General features: G+C 39.8%; 4 protein-coding genes across 9 annotated transcripts in view; all 4 read right to left on the bottom strand.

Annotated features, from left to right (window-relative positions):
* Window positions 1–252: 252 nt before the first annotated feature.
* LOC113685620 (uncharacterized) lies at window positions 253–2314 on the bottom strand. Its single transcript, XM_027203150.2, has one exon. It carries the CDS (start codon window positions 2240–2242, stop codon window positions 356–358), a length of 1887 nt encoding a protein of 628 aa, XP_027058951.2. The 5' UTR covers window positions 2243–2314; the 3' UTR covers window positions 253–355.
* A 525-nt stretch (window positions 2315–2839) lies between these two features.
* Window positions 2840–9782, bottom strand: LOC113685638 (leucine-rich repeat-containing protein 61). Its single transcript, XM_027203168.2, has 11 exons — window positions 9641–9782; window positions 9040–9135; window positions 8631–8720; window positions 7843–7899; window positions 6619–6679; window positions 5667–5752; window positions 5146–5214; window positions 4836–4904; window positions 4397–4453; window positions 4058–4129; window positions 2840–3655 (listed from the first exon to the last, which is right to left on the bottom strand). Exons 1-11 carry the CDS (start codon window positions 9654–9656, stop codon window positions 3573–3575), a joined length of 756 nt encoding a protein of 251 aa, XP_027058969.2. The 5' UTR covers window positions 9657–9782; the 3' UTR covers window positions 2840–3572.
* A 358-nt stretch (window positions 9783–10140) lies between these two features.
* Window positions 10141–13152, bottom strand: LOC113685624 (thrombospondin-2). 5 transcript variants are annotated; one of them, XM_089204595.1, is made up of 4 exons: window positions 13024–13152; window positions 11534–11888; window positions 11262–11435; window positions 10141–10892 (listed from the first exon to the last, which is right to left on the bottom strand). In XM_089204595.1, the coding sequence occupies exons 2-4, from the start codon at window positions 11862–11864 to the stop codon at window positions 10699–10701; spliced, it is 699 nt and encodes a 232-aa protein (XP_089060721.1). In that variant the 5' UTR covers window positions 11865–11888; window positions 13024–13152; the 3' UTR covers window positions 10141–10698. The 5 variants fall into 5 exon arrangements, with proteins under 5 accessions (XP_089060721.1, XP_089060722.1, XP_027058956.2 ...); XM_089204596.1 differs by lacking the exon at window positions 13024–13152 and adding an exon at window positions 12774–12884; XM_027203155.2 differs by lacking the exon at window positions 13024–13152 and adding an exon at window positions 12673–12819.
* The window catches only part of LOC113685623 (SCO-spondin), an 11913-nt gene continuing 3668 nt past the window's right edge, over window positions 13150–21394 (bottom strand). The window contains exons 4-17 of one of the 2 annotated variants that reach the window (XM_027203152.2): window positions 21386–21394; window positions 20983–21153; window positions 20434–20604; window positions 19801–19971; window positions 19068–19238; window positions 18381–18551; window positions 18055–18225; window positions 17564–17734; window positions 17173–17343; window positions 16719–16889; window positions 15710–15880; window positions 15038–15208; window positions 14691–14864; window positions 13150–14349 (exon numbers count right to left, since the gene is read on the bottom strand). The exon at window positions 21386–21394 is cut by the window's right edge and continues 162 nt beyond it. In XM_027203152.2, the coding sequence (XP_027058953.2) occupies window positions 14078–14349; window positions 14691–14864; window positions 15038–15208; window positions 15710–15880; window positions 16719–16889; window positions 17173–17343; window positions 17564–17734; window positions 18055–18225; window positions 18381–18551; window positions 19068–19238; window positions 19801–19971; window positions 20434–20604; window positions 20983–21153; window positions 21386–21394 (2336 nt within the window). In that variant the 3' untranslated portion in view covers window positions 13150–14077. The remainder of the gene's footprint in view (window positions 14350–14690; window positions 14865–15037; window positions 15209–15709; window positions 15881–16718; window positions 16890–17172; window positions 17344–17563; window positions 17735–18054; window positions 18226–18380; window positions 18552–19067; window positions 19239–19800; window positions 19972–20433; window positions 20605–20982; window positions 21154–21385) is intronic. The other variant, XM_027203153.2, reaches the window with a different exon arrangement.

Genomic DNA, 21394 nt, shown 5'->3' with positions numbered 1-21394 from the left:
CCATTCGCGAAAATACTTTTGCCAAGCGTAGCTTTCGCAGAGAACAGCTTGAATTAGTGTGAAATCGAACTACCGTATATTCCTCATTAAATCTTTGCAGGATCCGTGCATGTGCATGTACTCGCCTGTTAACACTTGAATGAACCCGTAAAATACTGACGTAACGCTATGACACTGAAGAACCAGCAAGACGCCTTAATTCCGCCTCATACCCCCGCGACCCTCTGTAAACGCGCTTACAGGCAGTGAGAATTTAAGCAATCGCGAGGTGGTTTATTTTTATTGCGCCTTTACTTCAAAATATCCTACTTGATAATCTATGTGAGAACCTGTGAAGAGACCCACAAGCCCTGTATCATTTCTTAATGACTAGATCTCTTACGCAGAGAGAAGAAATTCTACCGTCGTATAATTCCGGTTTAAGCATTTCGTTAACGGGCTCCAAGTGAGGGCAGTCGATAATTCGAATGCAGTGAAGCCTCGACGCACTTATGTCCAAATCGCGAAGATTTGAGCACGAGTCTATGGAAAGGTTCTCCACACAAGATACATGTAAATTGAAACTCTTCATGCTAGAACAACGCAACAGGCTTAGTCCGCGAATAGTTTTGCACTTAAATCGCATATTTCGTTGCTTGTTCTTGTGCGCTAGGGAACAATTTTCAATGATCAAGTAATCCACATCAGTTGAATTAATAATAGCCAAACCTATGGTCAGACCAGTTAAGAACACCGTCCCCACTCTACGCGACGCATTGAGTTCCACAATCAGCGGTCTCTGCCACGGCTGTAGGCCCGTGACTTGAATCATATGAGCTTCGATACAGTGCACAGTGACGCGATTGGCGCTTCCAATGTCAAAAATTTGAACCTTCTTGAGAGAGTTGGCCGATATCTCGATGTCGCAGCCGGCCACACTCTTACTGTTCTTTTGTTTTTCGGGGAATACGTCTCCAGAACATTTGAAGTATTCCAGGGTTGGACAATCCACTTTGAGCTTTGACAGACTCATACCCACATCACGAATTGTAAGCTGTATTAAGCTATTGCAGTGTTCTTTGTCAAGCTCAATAACGCTCCAGTCCACGGATACTTCCATTTGTCTTATGTTTGGGCATTCTGACAAGAAATCCTTAAAGGAATCTGGTTCAATTGCAGGGCACTCGTACATCAGCAAGTCATGTAAACCCTTGCAATGGGCCTTCACTCTGGAAAGCTGACAGTTTCCTTGCAGAATTAAAGTCAAAATGTTTGTTGCGAGAATCTCAACAGAAGTCAAGTAATGGCATTCTGATATAAGTAAAACTTCCAAGTTAGGAAGCACACATTTTAGACTATCGATATTTCTACTTGGTAAGCCGGTTAAAAACAGCGTTGCAAGACTGCTCGATTTCAGAACTAAAGAATTTGAAGAGGTAGTGTTTGTTCCGTCTGCAAAAGCAACAAAAAGCTGCTTCAAGAACTTAAAATTCTCCAAATAACTCACTAAGTCGGAGACACCTATAGGTAGGTAGTGTAAATCAAGGCTAACAAGAGTAGGGGAGTGGCGAGAGTTCATCAAAGCCTTGATTGGTGGGAGCGACACACTTTCTTCGCTTGGAAGATCTTCCATACCATAAGGAGCGCATTCAAGGTGCAGTTCCTTCAGCTTGAGCTCATCCAGTATAGGAACAATTCCATGTCGACAGAGCTTAAAAATGTTTATATTCAGAGTCAATGATTCCAAAGATTTGAACTGACGCGCAAGGACTCTTAAATCCCACACTCGAATCCCGCGCTTATGAATGCGTAAACGTCGATTGCCGAAGTGTGAACGTCTTTTAACAAGCGCCCTGTAGTCATCGATTGTTAAGAACTTGAACACAGGTGCACTTTTCAACGACTGCGCAAAGACTCTACTCCACGAGAGCACGGGAATGTCAAGTCTTGTCAAGTTTGGGTGTGAGGTGAGTAATCTCCTGACTTCAGTACGAGTGAAATACGTCTGATCTTCTGCTCTTATGCATTGAATAAAATGACCATATTTCTTAAAGCAGTGGCACAATATACTCGCATAGTCATCTTCAAATTCCTGACGGGCGTCTCGGTCGTCATGAAGGTGAATATGTCTCCACAGAAGTCCAGTGTTTTGAATGATGCGCTCCCACCTTCGACAAATTGTGCAATACCGTGGAAGGTCTTCGTATATCGGATGAAGGTAAGATAATATCTGTGCGATAAGTTCACCTGGTAGGATATCCATGTAAGGGAAAAACAAAATGTAGCAACCCGATTGCTCTTTATGTGATCCAATGTCGATTGTTGCGGGAAAAAGTCGTTGATAAGCTCGCGCGCACATGAATAACTGTCGCGCGCGTTTGTGTTCAACGTCACCATTTTCAAACTTGTCGCGCGCGCACAACTTTGGTCTAAGTGCGTACGAAAGAAAACGCGCCGATTGAAGAAATCCTTTCCTGGATATACCACACATGTCCCCTTAATAAAACTACAGGTTTATGAAAGAATCTAGATAAATGCGAGGGGGAAAACTTAATGCTGACTTCAAAAAAGTAAAGGAAGGCCAAAGGGCGAGAAATGCAAAAGAAGAAAGAAAAAAGGAAACAGTGATTGAAATAGTCTGAAAACATTGTATTTGAAAAATCTTGAGTTTAGATTTTTCAGGTCATTAAGACTGCCTCAGGTAATTCATTGTGATTGACTGATAAATCAGATTATCTAGGAACTCCACATTTGCTATTCATTTAATGATTTTTATCGATCTATTCCTTTCAGTCTTATCTATTAATCATCTTGTCGCCTACGTTTTTGTGTTAGAGCTATTAATAACCAAACAAGTTAACCATGACAATCTCGGCTGTTTATTTCCTCAAGAACTTCTCAGTGGTTGGTTGAAGATCGTGTGCCCAAGACGTTAAAAATATTGCACAGAAGCTTAGGACCAACGGGCTTTATAACATCTGTTCATAGATAGTTCATTTCACCATGTGGTCCTCTATGCATTAATAGAGATACTAACCTCACATTCAATCGGTTAACTGAATATCTAACATGTCTAGGTCTATATGCGAGGGAAAGTTTCACGATTGTCAACTTTTATCATCTCGTGAAATTAAGAACTGACTGAGATCAGAGTACTTCAAGCCAACGCATTATAAAAAACAACAACAACAAAACAATACTTGGGTGTAAAGGGGTATTTTTTCCAGTGTCTTTGGTGGAATTTGAAACTCTGTCCAAAAGTCATCTTTTTTTTCCGCTGGTTGGTATGCAGCTTACGTCATTCAAGTTTGACGTCCAATTTCAAACGCGGTTTCAACACAACTTGGCTGACGAGGTTTTGTCCAAGCCATTCTCCTTCAGGAACATTACCTGAACACTGTGCAGAAGGTACAATTCGCTCCAGTAACTACACCAGGACAACTCTTACTTTCTTTCAAAAGTAAATAACCCTCGTTTCTGCGTGCCTTGTCAAGCAAAAACAAATCGTAGCAGTAACATCTATCCATGCACGGTAATTTAGGCCTACTTTCACAAACCGAGGCCGCAGCAAACCCGATAATTACAGAATGAAGTCAGGGGTTCCACAACGCTTCTTTGGCATTTCGAATGGCCTTCTCCGCATCCTCATTGATCTTCTTACACTGGAGCATCACATCTGAAACACAAAAGATTCATAACAGCTTCAGAGCCGAAGACTTGATTTGGAATTTTTTTTTCCGGCAGTCTGACTGGACTTTAACAAACAGATGGCTTGTATTAGATTTGTTACCTTTCACATATTTGTAAAAGGCATTCACGAATGGAATGCGCGTGTTGTACTGCTACACGAGTGTGTGGTAACGTATGAGTCGCTTAGTGCATGTCTCTGAACTAAAATCTTTTTTCACAAGAAAAAGAAAACTGACATCTACATGTTTTAAAACCTTTAAACTCCTGCAAGTAGAGTGCTAAGGTTAAGATGGACACAGAGTCTGCACTTACATATTAGAATTCAGAGGCCAGTAGAAAACAACAGAAACGACAAAAACAACAAACACTTGTCAACAACAAAACTTACCACTAAATCCTTTTTCAGCTTCCTCTACACTCTTATCTTGCATTGAAGTATGTGGCAGAGAAAGCAGTTTATCTATTGGATTTGGCATCAGTTTTAAATCAGTAACAAGGTTAATCAGATTAACCTTCAAAACACAAATAAACAACCAATAGACATTCAAAACAAGGTAAACTTCGATCAACAATATCACCAAAAAGATAATGTAGAGACAAAAAAGGCAACAATTTGGTGACTGGATCATTTAATGAGTGGTATAATTTTTTTATGCATGTCGTACAGTACAAGCACATAACTCTTTGACTCACAAAAAACTGAATGGATGCGAAGTAAAGTTGTCACCTGTATTCCATGGTATTGTTTTGAGAGCAACTCCATGTTCTGTTTGCAAATCGTTATCTGCAAAATTAATATGAACAAGAAGTAATAATTCAGTGTGAACCCAGATAAATAATGGTAATCATGAAAAAAAAAAAAGAAAAAAAAATAGAAAAGAAGTTCAGTTGTTGCTCCTAGACTAGAGAATGAGGCCAAAGACCAGAAAAAGTTTAAACACTACATATGAATTTAACCTAAAACTATAAAATGTTTTAAGATTTGAGGAAAGCTCATTCACTCATGTAACGGACTCTACAAACTATTTAAATAGCATTGCGATTAATTCATCCTTTCAGCGGGAAGTGTCATTCATTTGTAGTTGAAGAAAAATGCAAGTTACCATCAGAAGCCAGGCATATTTAGACAAACAAGTACTTACAGGGTAACATGTTCATTATTTTACCTCTGAGAATTGCATCCAGTTCATCACACATCTCATACAGGTCTGCTCCTTTGCCACTAACACGTTCACCTTGAGGAACAAACCAACACAAATAGGAAATTAGGCAAGACTTTTTTATCATTCTTGGAAGCCAGGAGACTGGCATATTAAAATTTGCCTTAACAAGAAGAATTACAGTAAAATATAAAAGAAAGCGAACAATTGGATTTTAGCAGTAGCACCTTTAATAGGCGATTCTTTCTTCTTTCTACTTCCCTTTGATAAAGAATGAAGTCACAGCATTGAAGAAGTAAGAGCTTAAATCAATTACCATCAAGAGTCCTGAGCTTTGGTAAAAGTTTACACACCACTTTCTTGTAGTTCTCTTGAGAGGCACAAACTGAAACAAATGAGGCAAACATAGTGATCAAATGTGGCATTCGCAGCCAAAACAAGATACAAAACAGCAAGCCATTTTTAAAGGGTGCAAAAATAGAATACAGAAAATTATGTTGCACCATGCCCATGTAACAATTATTAAAATTGAACTACATTTGAGGGCACAGTTTTAGTTTTGGTTCAAATATACCTGTAAAATGCACAATTTGAAATATTTGCTACCATCAGATTTACATGTGAAACACAGAAAAGTTTCAGGTGCTTTACAGCTAAGTACTTGTGCTGACAGGGGAACTCAATATAGATTTACTGTGAGAAATTTTACTATGAATCAATGTTATCATTTTCCCATTTCAAGAGGTGGACATATTGACTTGAGCAGTGACAGTAAACATAAATCTCAGTCATTTTTGGGGTTCATTTTTCTGAATTTTGATCAAACTCTGCCCTTACCAGGATTTGAAAATCCTTGCACTGAGTCATGAAGTCTAAGCACTCGCAAATGCTCCAGTTTGGTCAAACATGAAAGGCTGTTAACACTGCAAAGATGAAAAAAGTTATTAAAGTAACCTATAATCCAAAGAGGGACTTATGAATATCATACCCCCTGAAGAGTGTATGAAAGATAACTATTTACTTAACCTCAGAATTGAACATTCATGCATTCTAACTGCCTGAATATAACAAGTTCATCTGTACAACCAAACAGCAAAGGACTTCAATTCAAAATTCCAGCCGAATTGGACAGAGAAAACTCAACAGGGAAAGGACTCAGAGGAACACCTCAATAAACTTAGCACTGAAGTTAAAACAAAATATTAGAACCATAAATAAGGTCTACCAAGAAAATGACTTTGTTTTCTTAGAGATGTACATGTATGTAGTCTTCTGTTTTAACTGCCATTTCCTGCCAGTAACTGCCATACTTCATGTATACAGCTATTACTTAATATATGCAATCAAATTAGTTAAGATAGTGGTTCAGATCAAATGAAAAGCTTCTTAACCCCTTCACTCCCAAGATCTTATTAGTAATTCTCCTTACTATCTGCCATACAATTCTTATGATGTTAGTTCAGAGAATTTGGTAATTTTATCAACTACTGTAATAATCCTGTAATTGATATTCTTCTCTATTCTCATCACCTGCCTGCTTGATATTGTGTGGATATTGTAAGGAGAAATTTTGTCTTGGTCACTTGTGGGAGTGAAAGGGTTAAGATGTTTTTCAAAGTACCTCTCCTTCTTTGTAATAATGTTATAAGCTTCTGGAATGCTTATATACTGGTAGATGCAATTTAGTTTGACAAACACAAAGCTATAGTGATGCAACTGGGTAAAATTAATTAAAAGTAATTGAACAGTGTATAAACTGTACAGTTGTAATTGAGTTGAAATTCTTAACCTTGTTATCATGTTGCCAGACAAATTCAAAGAAGATATATTTGAAAGTTCTTCAATTCCATCTGCAAACAATCAAAGGAAAAAGTAAACTTACAATCTACTTCGTGTGACTAATCACACAGGGTTCTCAGTTGAACCCGTAACCCGTAACACCTGTCACGGGTGTCACAGGTAAGTGTTACGGCTGTCAAAGTGCTTCAACCAGTAGATCAATTCGTCTATCAAATGCAAATAAAAGAACGGCTTTTTGAGTAAATTGCTGGGTAAACTATTGACTGTTAGTTGCTTTCGCAATGTACCTTTCTTCGGTTTTAGTTGTCAAAGTGAATAGCCTTTTTGCAGACCATAGAATAACCGAACAATCGCGTCACGTCTCCGCAACGTTGAATATGGCCTCCATATTGAATTTGTAAATTTGAACCCAGGCCTCTCGCAGATGTCGTCTTTCCACGTGCAAAAACATGGCCGATTCATTCATTAACAAATATTTGCGCTATCTTATACTCTTTCTCATTTAGATATATAGCAGTTACTGGGTCAGTGTGGCCTTGAGAATTAGTTTTTGTAAGTGAGTGCCCCCATTTGGAAAGGACTGGTTACCTAATAATTATTTTTGTATAAAATGAATGTCATTAACTCAGAAAGCAAAGCATTGTTATTGCAGGTTAATATTTCATTGAATATTGCAGTGTAGTTTTCAGTTTGATAAGAGATAATTTCAACTTTCCGTAGTTCAAAGCTACTGAACAGATTACAAAATGTACTTAAACTTGTTTGGAGAAAATGAGAAAATATGCCCCCAAAATGAAGGGAAAAGCATTTCTGAGCATCTTAAATAAAAAATTTCCCGGGGGAGCATGCCCCCGGACCCCCCTAGCAGCTTGGGCCCTACGGGTCCAAGTTACACGCCCAAAGGGCGTGTATATTAGGGTTACGCCTGTAACTACCAAAGCAACAGCTGTACAAAATTCTACTGAGAACCCTGTCACAAGATAGGCTGCAACTTAATTTGGATCAAATTAACAAAAATGCTTATCTAAAATATTGAACCGTATATGAAAGCAGATGTGTAAATGAATAATTTGCACTGTGAATCATAATAACCATAATCTTTCTTCAAAATCTGAAGGTTCTTTGGTTGATAATTTTTACATCAAACTTGATTCACACCAGTTTAAAATGGTTAATGTTTTCACAAATCTTATCAAATTATTCTAATACTTACCGAGGGAAGAGAGTTTGTTGCAAGAAACATTCAATGTCTCAAGGAGCTTTAGTTCACCTAAAGAGTAAAGTCAGATTTATATTACGTATCTGTGTATTGAATAATCATATGAAAAAAATACAGTAGGTTTACACATGTACCTGTTTTGTTTTAAATGTTTCATTACACATGTGCTTTCAAAATCACCTCTCAGAGGTAAATGTAGAAATATAATTGATCTTTTTTTTAATTCCATGTACATAAAAGATCAATGACTACATAAAATTTGCAACTTTGCTATTTTTGTCACTTTTGATGAAAACCACTTCCACACATTTAGTCAAACTTTCACCATGTGCTCCTTTATTTTGGTTGGTGCTACGATAACTTCTTTACTGACTGATTTTTACTTTAAACCTTTACACTCTGACATTGATATTCAAAAAGACATATTCTCTTTACTGCTCTCTCCACATTTCCTCAAGTGCTGACAAGGAGAATAACTTTTACAATCAGGAGCTTCTCAAATTGGCTATCATTTCCAAATTATTCTTGTAACCATTACATGCACATTTGAATCAAGGGTGATATTGTGTGGAGAAGTTAGATGCCATTCACTCTTGGGAAATAAAAAAAAAGGTTAAAGATTGATAGCACTCACAATTAGATCTTTGAGTGATTTAGAATTGAAAATTAAAATATCTCATAAGAAACATTATATGCAATCACATAACATTAAGTCATGAAAAAGACTTTTTTTTTAATTTTTTCAAGGAATGCCACAAAAAATAGCTAGTAGTGTTACCCACTCAAATGACTCAGATCAGAGAGGCTGTTATCAGAAATGTCCAGATGCAGAAGTCCCATACAGTCACCAATACAGCTGATGTCCTGTAACCCTTGTTGGAACATAACAATCAGAATAAGTAATTTGAAATTAATTTTTCAAGAAATGTGCACATGAGTCACCTTCTTTGATCCTTCCTACAGCCTTCATAATTGATGCCGTAAGGCTAAGCTAAGGTAACTCTTTTCAAATGTTTTGTGGGAGTCATTTTGTTATCCTAGATGGCCATGGCTTGTAAAACAAGCTGGCAGCATTTGAGGGAAAGATTACCTGTTTTTCCTCAGATTGAACTCCTGTGCTGCAACCAAAACACTACACATGTATGCGCTACACCAGAAATATTTTCAATTTAATTATCAAGATGAACATACCCATTCCACTGAGATCCAGGAAACTGATGCTCTCCAGATCAAATTCAGCAGTTCTGCTCTTAAGCAAATGGGAAGTTAAGACTGAAGACTTTGAGCCTGGAGTAAAGTAAAGGAAAAATTGACTCAGATGATTGTATAATTACCCTGAGACCAAACCCAACAAAGAGACCATGTGTTTGTTTTTGTTGGGTTTGTAACAGCTCGTTTCATGATATTACATTTATTGTTATCGCGGATAATCAATTTTTAATTTGAGCATTTTAAGTCCAAGACCTGAAGCCACGATCAAACGGTACTCGAGCAGCTCTTGGTCGTTGCCTTAACAGTGGTTTAGTTGTTGAAATTTCAGTTTGGTGGGTTACATAAGTTTACTGGCTAATATCACAAACCAGATCCACAGCTCTCCAGAAGGAAAAGAGAGGAAGATATCTGGCGAGGAATGTCTAGATTTAAAGCCTTGATCGCCGCTAGTGCTAGCTTTCCGAATTCATTTACAATAAACACTGTCCTGCGTTAGCCAAATAAGACAGATGCTCGACACTATAAAGCTTCTGCGAACGCTTCTTGTCGACCTCAGGTTCTAAAAAGGCCATAGCATTACCTCCAGCCCTCGCCATGAGTTTACTCCCAAACCACTTATCTCAATTTTCTGCTTCACGACGACGAAAATTGTGATCAACTTTCATCTTCGGCGCCATGTTGCTACGGATGTCTCGTACCCATTCCTTACAACCGTTTTTTGCGCTCAGTCTCCCTCGGAGATGCGTTTAAATGCGTTTACAGTTGAACAAAGATCGATACCTTCTTTGCAGATGATGGCATAAGTGCAGACAAAGGTTCACTAAGGATTGAACAGAAGCTAGGCGAAGATTTTTGCTCTCTGTCATTTAGAATAACGAGCGAGGATTTACGGGCCTCTGAGACCGTAGGAGTCCCCCACATTTTCTCGCTCCCCCTCCCCCCTCCCCCTTATTTATCCCTAGCTCCTTTCGTCAAAATGGTGGGCCGACACCTTACAAAAAAAACCCTTTCGCCCCAATCCTTTCGTTAGTTTTGGCGAGATTTTGAAACAGAACAAGCAAGAAAAATATCAGAAAGGAGTTTTCGCTCGCGCAGTAGTTTATTTGGCATAATAATTATCTATGTTACTCTAGCCGACGATGTAGCCTTTTAAAGTCTTATTTACGCCGTTTGCTGAAGTAGTTTAGCCCCTGTAATCTTCATAAAATTTATGTCTTGTTGCATGTCTCAGCACCGGTCATAAAGCCAGAATAGTGTTGGAAAGGACGCTAAAACATATTCCGCGCATAACAGCAAAAGTAAGTAAATAAATTGCAAATCCCTGAGTGAGGCCCCCAAATTTTGCAAAATAGAGAGATAACTTGAGTGGTACAGCACAAAATTATATTATGAAATCTAGCGATGCCCTCTGAACCAAAGATATTTTTCATTAAGTTAGCCTTTCCTTACTCTGGGTTCACATCAGCTTTTTCTTGCAATTACTTTAGTTTTAACGAGACAAGAAGCCCATTATCTCCTGACGAGACATAAAAATTCGAAAGCGCTCTAATAAACTAAGTCAAAATTTGCTTAACTATGCTCAAGAATTGACACAGGCTAAAAAAACAGGACAGAACTCATAGGTAGCACTGTACGATTTTATAAAAAACGGCCGAATATGTCTTCTTCACAGTTGTTGTTGCACTCTCGAATTTCCTCAGCCTGTCCTTCGCAAGGTTTCCCGCCAAAATTAGGCTCCGGTCGGGTGCAGTTACGAGCACGCTCTTGAATCCCTTTGCCACATTCTTCGCTGCAGGGAGTCCATTCACTCCAATCCGACCAACCTTCGTCAACTGTAATAAAAGAGAAAAGGTTCTCACTTTTGACTTCGCTTTTCATGATCAAGTTACTTAGATTTCTCGTATTCAGCTTTCGATCCTTCAAGGATTTAAATAACGGCGAAGCTATCTATCGCGAAATAGACAGCGACAAGAGAAAATAATGGGGTCATTATTTTCTCTTGATAGCAAGTTACGCAGCCAATCAGATTACGGCATTTGTAATAAAACGCAAAAATTGTGCTTGTTGTGAAGTTTTGGTCAGCGGTAAACAAAAATTTTCAAAGTAAAGCCGCCAGTAACAGTGCTCTTTTTCTCGTTGTCAATTGTTATATTTATTTCGTACATTAACATTATTGTGGTACTACAGGTGATTTTTCTTACTGTGGCATGGCTGCTTGTCACCGCACTTCTTTTTTTCCCTCGCTAACCCCTGACATGATTTCCCGCCGTTTTGTGGCACCGGTTCGGAACACTTCCGCGTTCGTGATTTGATCCCAACTTCACAGGTTTTCGAACAAGCTGTCCAGTTGCTCCAATTTGACCAACCTCCATCTACTAAAGAAGAAATAAGACGGCAGAATCACTAAGTCAGCGTTACTTGAGTCAAGCAATCAGGCAGTTAGACAGTCATCGATAAGCACAACTGTAATTACCTCCAGTGCAGCACTTTCCACTATAGCCTGGTTTACAATGGCATTTACCAAAAACTGGAGTCCCACCGTTGGGACATACATCGTTACATGACCGGATATCTGCGAGCAAGTAAGAACACGACCCACCACATCGGGCTCCTTTAGTCACCCGGCGTGTGCGCCATTGTGTTCCCCCCTCACCACATGGCTGAGTACAGTTACTCCACTTGGACCAGGAACTTACGATACAGTCCCTTTTACTGCAGCCCGAGCTGAAAAGGCATCCATCTGCTTGAATTACCATCGACGCAAAGCAGAGCACAGCAAAGGATAAAAGTGACATTGGCATCATTTTCTCAAAGGCCTTCGTGAAAGTCTGTTGGCGAGAAAGAGTGCGGAAATTATCACCAACGCGATAGCATGGGTCTGAAATATACAGGTAAAAATAGTGGAAAGCTGATCTCAGTGCCAGTGAAAAACCCAAAAAGGTTTTCGAGACAGAGTTCTTAGTGACTGATAGAGAGAGAGGAAAGATGCTAGATTCCCTTCGGACAAAAGAGTCGGGAGTCTAGATCAACCAAAGATAAGCAGCCCTAGCCCTTAGCAAAAGTTGCGTTTGCATACTATCCTTTTAAGTAAAAGCCTCCTTCGATACAGTTGCGCATGTTTCGCATTGTTTTCGTCCCCATTCTCCACGCATGTTTCAGACAGATCTGAGTGAACAGTTGCATAAGAAACGGGCCTTAAAAGTACTTGAAATCAAAATAAATGATAATAAAAACTTTGAACTTTGAGAGCTAAAAAGTTTGAAATCACCGGATAGTAAACTTCAAAGTACGTGTCACTGATTTTTCACACGTTTTCTATGTAAAAAAATCAAATTTAATGTGCATTGTCACATTATTATGCTTACCTGAACTAGATCATTCCTTATATATTTCCAGGTTGTGACTCGTTTTTAGGAAATACGGTCTTACAAAAATTTTCAGTCTTTGCAGCACTTCTTGACCAAGATAAACTGAAATATGCGTGAACTGGCTCTACTTAATATAGATCGAATCAACCACTGAGGAAGAGGAAATAACATGAGTCGGGAAAACTTCCTTCAGCATTGATTCCTTCTCGACTAGGTCATTCAATGTTTTTATTTATCTCCTTACCGTTCTGAGGCCAGAATCAATTCCGAACATTGGAAGCGTTGGAACTTCGAGAGTTTTAATGATGATGCTAAGCTTCTTACGCTTCTGGAGTTCCCACTCACCTCGGATTTGAAAAGTGTGTTCACGTTACATCCTTCAAAACTTATAAGCCCCTTTAATTATAAAATTTTGACGACCCTTGAACCCCGCAGAAGATGCAAACTTCATTAAATGAAAAAAAGTCTGCACTGAAATTATCTGATAGAGTTGGGACAGTTGAACAATCTTAAAAGACATCCAGGACGAAAAAATTCCTTTGGCAAAGTCCAAATTCCATAACTTTCTTTGGCCGTGTTGGAAGTGAAAGCTTACCGATTGCGGAGGGAAGAGTGCTTTTTTAAGGTTTTATCAAGACAACAGAAGACTAAAACACCGGGTCGTTTTCCGGTCTTAACTGAAGCGTCTGTTGTTACTAATAATTTACGTGGCGACTACAAGCAAATTTATAGAGTACCTTTATTGTATCGGTTTGATAACATGCACAAGTAAACAAGAAGTAATCATTTGCTAAGCCCCGTGACTGACACGTCACCATAAATAATACCAGCCTTTTTTTAAAATAATACGTTATAGCTTAAAGTCACGTTACAGCCAGAAGGTTACAGCTCAAGTGTCATCTGTCAATATCTTAGCTTCCTCTTTTCTCGATAGTCCAACGTGATTCTCTAAATTTTCCTGTTTGACTTATTCAGTGGTTCTTACTTAACAACCAATTCTTGTATTTCTCAGGAAGCCAAAAGCGTTGGAATTCTCCTGGTCCCTTTGAATTGATCAGAGTCACGGTATGGCTGCATAACCACCCGGAGAGAAGGATAATTCAATGGTTAAAAACGTCTTAGAATGAATTCACAGTTTGACTATTTGAAAGCAATAATAAAACCGACCAAAACAAAACAAAAAAAGACGATGGAAAAAAAAAATACGAGGCGGCTGAAGAGATGTGTATAGCTATCTTTATGTGTGATGCTGAAATTTCCTTTTTTAGGCACGCGTCATGACTTGACGCTGAATCTTTTAAATTATAGTTTCGATCGACGGGATCGTTTCCCCCTCCGCAACAAAAAATTCGTAATTCGTTCGAAAAACACTGATCTGTGACTTCGAAGATATCACCACTTTTTACAAGCCTGTGATTACCTACATCACCTATTTTTCAAGTGAGTGAACCGCCCAAGGGATCGCGCACAAACAAGCTGACACGTTCTACAAATGTCGCTGATGAAAAGGAAGCAGAAATCAGAGAACCTTTTTTTAGCGATTACAGCGAGCCACCTTCTAAAGCCACGTTCGTCTGCAATCGCTGATAGACCCTGATAAGTGACCAATCCAAGCGATCGCAGTTTGTCAGCTGATATCGTTCTAAAGTTCATGAAGAGACTTCATAGACATAGTAATATCCCTTCAAACCGACGCCATGATTACACCGGGATGCCTTGGATCGACTAACGAAGACATGCCTTCCTTGGCAGTTTCCAAAGTCCTCAACTGCGAAGAACCTGTATTTCTTCTCCACTGCTAAATTAGCACATTTTGCTACAATCTTTCGCAATTGTGAAGAGATGTGAGAGGACCAGTCAATCTCATCATTAAAGCTTGCTAGTTTGTCCGAAGAAAAGTTCTCATGACAGCCGACCTCGACTGAAAAACAAAACGGAAATTAAAAAAAAGAGTTAAAGTCAAAGGAATTTTCGGATATTTCGTCAACCATCACACAAAACATACAATAAAAGAATAGTTTCCATAAATTTAAACCGGTGCTTAGTGCGGAAAACTTAGAAACCCTCTCTCTCTAACCTGTCACTTTTCTCCTCTGCTAAGGAACCTCTTCTTATCGCAGCCGATTTTTCGTCTGTCACGCAACACTCTGCCGCGAAAGCGCGTTACATGACAAGACTGAACGGCACATGCGAAGGAAACTACTCTCTTTGTTTATTGTCAGGTTTTGAGTTCCTTTCTCCCAGAAATAAGTTGACTCTTACCTATGCATTGTCCTTCAGCCCTACACGACTTGCTCTCTTTATTAGTTCCATTACAATGTTTGCCACCGGCGGCTGGTTCGGGATTGTTACAATGGCGATCGCGTGTCACCACACCAGAACCGCATGTCACGCTACACTCAGTCCAGTTGCTCCACTTGGACCAACCGCCATGAACTGCAAAACGAAAAAGGAAAAAAAGCGTGAGTAAATAGTTACAACAAAAACGAGAAAATATAAAACAAAGGCCAAGCCCCTCATTAAAAGAGTAGTAATAAAACGAGGAAAGAATGGTGCTACAAGACTTGTCTCACTAACTTGAAAGAAAAAAACCAATTTAAATTGTTAACCTGGGCATTTGTTTATGGCACAGTCCTTTGTTTCATGGTTCTGAGCACCACAGCCTTTCCCACCGAAATAGGGCGGTGGGTTTGTGCAAGAACGAGTGCGTTCTCTGACGCCTCCTCCACAGGTTTTGCCACAGGCTGACCAAGAACTCCAAACGCTCCAAGCACCGTGCACTGCGATGAATAACACAACAGCTAATAACAACACGCATCACACTGGAACACTAAAGCATTTTTAAAATTTTCACAATCGTTCGAGTTTCATGACGATGACATGTGAATGAACTTTGTCTTATTGATAAAAGATCAAAGTGAAAGTATGACTGTCCAATATGGAATCCTCGAACACACATACAAACGAGTAGTCATCGCAAGTCCCCCCCCCCCAGGAATTCGTCAGGCTTCTCACACTATGTGCAGGTACCCATATTGCGCTCCTGAGTAGAGAGATGCACTGTGAGTTTAGTGTTTTTTCCAAGAACATACGACACAGCCACGCCTCGAACCCAGACCTCTCGCACTAGTCTCTCCCGGAGACTAGTGCGTTAACCATCTGGTCACCGTTCTTGTCACGGGGATCGCAGACAATCCGCAAAATCCACTAATTCAATTGGTCGCAAAATTTTCATATAACACGTATTCTGAGTCGAACCTAGTCTTAGATGAAGTACTCACCCGGGCAGGAATGCGTGTTACATTGATACTTTTCCTGTGCTTTTCCTTGGCATTTTTTCCCGCCATGACTTGGAACTGGCTGCGTGCAGTTTCTGGAGCGCTCCTTAACACCAGTTCCACAAGACTGGCTGCAAAATGTCCATGCACTCCAAATTGACCAACCACCGTCAACTATTAATTGAACAGATCGAAATACACCATTTTAGCTTTTAGTATTATCATCGGCTTTAAAGATAGCCCAATTTTCAAGCAGCGTACAAAAAGATCCAGTCTATAAAGCCTCTATGTGAGGTGGGTTAGTTTTGGACTAACCGTTACAAGCTTTGTTACATTGTCAAGCTTCGTCAATTACTTCATAAAAGTAGCTAGCATGATGGGGGGTAGACAGGTATGTAACAGATATAAAAGGAAAGAACAGAAAAGTATCGGCAAATAGACTGTAACAACCTTCAGAGAGACAACAAGCAAATAGAAAACTGATGGACATGACAGACAGACAGATAGACAACACATCACTCCACAAGACGTAAAAAGGGCACACGAAACCGATAAAACTTGAATGGCAGACAGAGACAAAGCAAAAGCACTGACAGAGAGCCAGACAGTCAAACAAACGGACAAACAGAAGAAAACAAATATTCGAACAAACAGAAAAAAACAAATAGCCGGACAAACATACGCACAGACAAACAGACCGCCAGATAAACTGAAATCCTGACGCACACACAAACAGACGCGCAGGCGGACAGGCAGACAGACTAATAGACAGACAGACAGACTGACAAGCAGAAACAGAGTCAGAAAAACAGACCGCCAGATGAATACAAAAGACAGACAGACAATCAAAAAGACCGATAATGAACAGAAAGTCTGTCCGTCTGTCCGACAAACAGTCAGAAAGACAGATAAATGGGCAGACAGACGAACAGAAAGAAGGACGGAGATAGGGACAGGCAGACAGACGACCAAGGACTAACAGCAAATGGACGAAAAGCAAAGGCAGACAGACCCGGGCATTTATTTACAGCACATTCCTTGGACTCATAGTAGTGAGAACCACAGCCTTTTCCACCAGAGGAGGGCGGTGGGTTTGTGCAGGAACGAAGACGTTGTCTCTTGCCTCCGCCACAGACTCTGTCACACCGAGACCATAAGCTCCAGCTGCTCCAACCGCCATCCACTAACATTACAACAATCATAGGTTTGTCCAATGCTGGTAACAAAGGTGCTTACGGCGTAACGCTCATACCGTAAGAATTTGCTTTATATCGCTTATTCTGCAGCGCTGTTATGTATTTGCGTAGCTGCTCTGAGCTTTCATCAGTATGAAGTTTACAATTTCAGACCTAAAATGATGCAGGCTTTAATTTAGCAGTTGTTAACTTTTAGAGAGTCCTGCTTCTACGAAAGGAAAAGGCAGACAAAGACAATTGGAATGGACGAGATGTCTCCAATTTACATACCAGGACACGCATGCACATTGCACGGGCGGTTTTCCCACGGTTCCCCCTCACAAGGCTTTCCGTTATGCATGGGCGCTGGCTGCGTACAGTTCCGAGACCGTTCTTGTAAACCTGTTCCGCAAGATTTACTACAGGAATTCCATTCACTCCAAACTGACCAACCACCGTCAACTGTAAAGATTAACGAATTAACGATACAGCATAGTCACAAATATTGTTGTGTTCTAAGAAAGTTAAAACATCAAACCGCAAACTCCTAAACTGTGTTTCTCCGAAACGGTGTCCAGTTTTCTTTGTACAAGAAAGAATGTCTAGCGTGAATGGTTACCTTCGCAAAAAACACTTGAAGTGAAAGATGACATCAGATTTATCTAAACAGCGACACACCCACCTGCACAAGGATGTCTCACACATGCCTGTATCTTCTGTGTGTTTCCTGTACATGGCGTTCCACCATGTTTAGGCTCAGGATTTGTACAAGTGCGAGAAAGAATCTTTGTTCCATTGCCACAACTTACACTACATGGCATTGACATAGACCAAACAGACCAACCACCGTTGACTGTGAAAAAAAATAAGACTTCCTAAAAACTAACACGATTAAGCCAAACCAGCTGATATATTCCTTCTCGTCATTTTGGCACTGGATACGTAGAATGTACGTTATCGACACAGGTCAGGCTATTCACGCTACATGAATAGTGCAGCATAGAATATAAAATAAGGATACAGTTGGGGAGCTAAATCAAATGGTTTTTGGAAACACAGAAAATTACCTGTTGCCTATGACCTATCACTTTTCTCCATAGCCTATTCTAAACCTAACTTGATAAACCTAACAGCATAACACAATCTATCAAAGAGTAATAACATTTTCCTTACCTGGACAAGAAATTCTCGAGCAAGGCTGCTTCTTCTTTGCTTCTCCAGGGCAAGGCTTTCCCCCATTTTTAGGCCTAGGATTTGTGCAAGATCGTGAAACGATTTCTACTCCATTGCCACAAGTCACACTGCATGGCATCGACATAGACCAGCTGGACCACCCTCCGTTGACTGGAAAATAAGCAACATGCACCAAGTGAAAATTTTTAATGAAGTGTGTTTAAAGGATGTTCATCTATGAGGTAAGTATGTAGTACACCTAAAGTTGTGACTTATTATTAAAAATTACTCTGAAAAAGAAGAACTGTGACATCACCCTTATTTACCTGGGCATGGATGCGTGTTGCACACCCGCTGCTCATTCCCTGCTCCTGGACAGGATTTTCCTCCATATAAAGGGGACGGTGCCGTGCACGTTCGTGATCGCCTCTGTTCTCCAACATCACAGGGGTGGTTGCAGTCTGACCATACACCCCAGCCTGACCATCCTCCATCCACTACAAGGGAAAAGAAAGACGTGACGAATTATAGATTAAGATTGAAAACAAACAGGTAGAATGGATTTTCTTTCAACCTTTTCTTCTCTATTAAATAATATACACTTATCACTAATATAAACTTCGTCTCAGGAAACAACAGAATTCGAGGAAAAGCAAAACTAACTGGTTCCCGAGGGACCATACCTTAAGTGCTTTGTTATATATTTAGACTCTTCCTTAAACAATCGTATGGCAAAAACATTCTGTAGTATTCGGCGCGCGGGTAACAACTGCGGAATTGTATCCCGGTCGGGATGAATTTGAATTTGATCAGGAGCACGTGACCAAGAATCAACTAATCACAATGCTCGTTTTGTTGAGTGAAAGTGTAGGTACATAACAATTCTTCTTGTTTATTGTTTGTTCTGTTTAAGTTTGATGCTGTTTATTTGTAATCCCTTTGCGCTTAGAACTCCAGCACTGTTACTGGATTTTTAAACTTTTAGAATACATACAGCAATGTTTCCTTCTTACCGGGACAGGGCTGCTGATTGCACGATCGTACCAGCTTGGCGGACCCTGAGCAAGAATTGCCACCATGTTTTGGGCGAGGATTTGTACAGCTTCTGGTGCGTTCTCGAGAACCTTTTCCACATGAATTGGTGCATGAAGTCCAGCCACTCCAACTTGACCAGCCACCGTTAACTGAAATGTAACAAATGGAAATTTAGCATTTAGGGACTTTTGGATGAGACTGCAGACAGTTGCGGATCAAAAGACATTAAGGAATCCAAGGGTATAGACAAAAATGTGTGCGACCATGCGGAAAGTTCATTTCTCTTATAATGGGTGGGCGGGGAACAGTGGAAAATACATAAAAACTGAATTGCTTTCAAATACTATATTTGCCGAGGAGGATGAAATTATTGATCAATCGAGTTTTAGTCACTTAACATGTCCAATCAACTTAAACGCCAATCAAACAACAGATAATATCAGAATAAAAACAACACGTCCGAAGAGGTAAGCAAAAAATAAAATGAGATAAAAAACAAACAAAACAAAGAAAAGAAACAGAACGAACTAAACTGATCAAAAAACAACAATAAACGATGAAATAAATTTGGGTTAACCGATTCCCGTATCCATTCATAAAATTTTTCCGGAAAGGCCGCTTTAAAGGAAAGCCCATCTTTCCCATGACGAGGACATTGCATGAAAGAGTAACAAAGTTTTTCCACTTAGTGCAGTCACATCTGAATTTTACCAGGGCACTGTTTCTTGTTACAATTCCTTTTGTCACGTGTTTGGCCTGTGCAAAGTCTACCACCATGTTTTGGTCGAGGATTAGTGCATCCTCGAAAACGTTCTTGGGAACCAGTTCCACAGGATTTGGCGCATGAAGTCCACCCGCTCCATCTTGACCAACCACCGTGTACTAAGTTGCAACAAGAGGAAATTGAACATCAACAAAATGTTCCCAAGTTGATTCAATCAAAACTACAGTATTCACGATGGTGAATCAGAAAAAATGGAAAATATCTCAAGGAGCTGTACCGAACTTGTGGGTACACGCTCCTCTCAGTCGTCAAATCCTTGTTCATCGTCGACATTCACCACGTCACAAACTTAGTACACTCTTTCCTAAAAACCTATAGCTTCAATCATCACGTCTCCCATTTCACTTTTAACCTAACGCGAATACGTAAGTGTCATGTCACACAACTTCTGTTTAGAACCAAAGAATCCTGAGACAGCCTCGAGGATGAGGAAACGAGGGTGACCAAGTCTAGGTTGGCTTCAGGTTTGCATTTCGTAGGTGTAAGGATAAAGGCGAGTTCCATAGGCTAATCATGAAGAGTGACATACATATCTAAGATCAGCAATCTTCGCTACTTACCGGGGCAAGGCTGTTGGTTACACGATCGTTCCAGCTTGGCAGACCCTGAGCAGGATTTGCCACCATGTTGTGGACGAGGATTTGTGCAGCTTCTGGCGCGTTCTTGGGAACCAATTCCACAGGGTTTGGTGCAAGAGGTCCAACCACTCCAACTTGACCAACCACCGTTAACTGAGTTGTAGCAAATGGAAGTAGAACGTCAGCGATAGGGACATATTATTACATCGTATTATTACGTGCACATTATTCGTTCCTATGCTTCGGATATCCACGAGTAAATACGGCCAAAAAAAATTTAAAAACAAGCAAACAAAACAAATGAACAAAAAAAAAAACAAGCAGAACAAATAACAAAGAAAAGACACAAATCAAAGAAAGCATAAAACAACACAAAAATGCCTTTTGAGAGTCAAAACGATCATCGTGTGTGATCGTCAAAGCATTCCGGGAACAGGCTGTCTTAAAGAAATCCCATCTAAATCATGAACAAGACCTTTCATGAAAGAATAACACAGTGTTTCCACTCAGTGAAGCTACATTTATTTTTACCAGGGCATCTTTGCCTATTGCAAATCCTCTTATTATTCTTTACGCCAGTGCAAAGTCTCCCGCCATATTTTGGTTTTGGATTAGTGCAGCTTCGAGAACGCTCTTGAGAACCGGTTCCACAGGTTTGAGAACATGAAGTCCATCCACTCCATTTTGACCAACCGCCATGCACTAAATTGCAAGAGGAAGAAATGATAAATTTGTATGTTATATGTGAGAGAAGCACAACGTAGGACACAACCTGAAAATTACAAAAGCTACGGGGAGGAAAAAAATTGTGTGAAGGGGATTCTTTTCTCTACCAATTTCTAGACTGTACAAAAAGAGGTAAAAATCATGAATAAGACCTTTCATGAAAGAATAACACAGTGTTTCCACTCAGTGAAGCTACATTTATTTTTACCAGGGCATG

The sequence above is a fragment of the Pocillopora damicornis genome, chromosome 4 (assembly GCF_964200805.1).
Source record: "Pocillopora damicornis chromosome 4, jaPocDami1.2, whole genome shotgun sequence".
Classification (NCBI taxonomy): Eukaryota; Metazoa; Cnidaria; class Anthozoa; order Scleractinia; family Pocilloporidae; genus Pocillopora; species Pocillopora damicornis.
Note: the sequence above shows the minus strand (reverse complement) of the source record. Positions and strands in the feature narration are given on the sequence as shown.

Coding starts and splice junctions, on each gene's coding strand:
- LOC113685638 (XM_027203168.2), bottom strand. Junction 8,721..9,039: donor CCTGGATCTCAGTGGAATGG/GTATGTTCATCT, acceptor TGTTCCAACAAG/GGTTACAGGACATCAGCTGT. Junction 3,656..4,057: donor AGCTGAAAAAGGATTTAGTG/GTAAGTTTTGTT, acceptor TTTGTGTTTCAG/ATGTGATGCTCCAGTGTAAG.
- LOC113685624 (XM_027203155.2), bottom strand. CDS start 12,702: ATGTTCGGAATTGATTCTGGCCTCAGAACG. Junction 11,889..12,672: donor TTGATTCTGGCCTCAGAACG/GTAAGGAGATAA, acceptor TCTCGCCAACAG/ACTTTCACGAAGGCCTTTGA. Junction 10,893..11,261: donor TGACAAGCAGCCATGCCACA/GTAAGAAAAATC, acceptor CTTTTATTACAG/TTGACGAAGGTTGGTCGGAT.
- LOC113685620 (XM_027203150.2), bottom strand. CDS start 2,242: ATGGATATCCTACCAGGTGAACTTATCGCACAGATATTATCTTACCTT.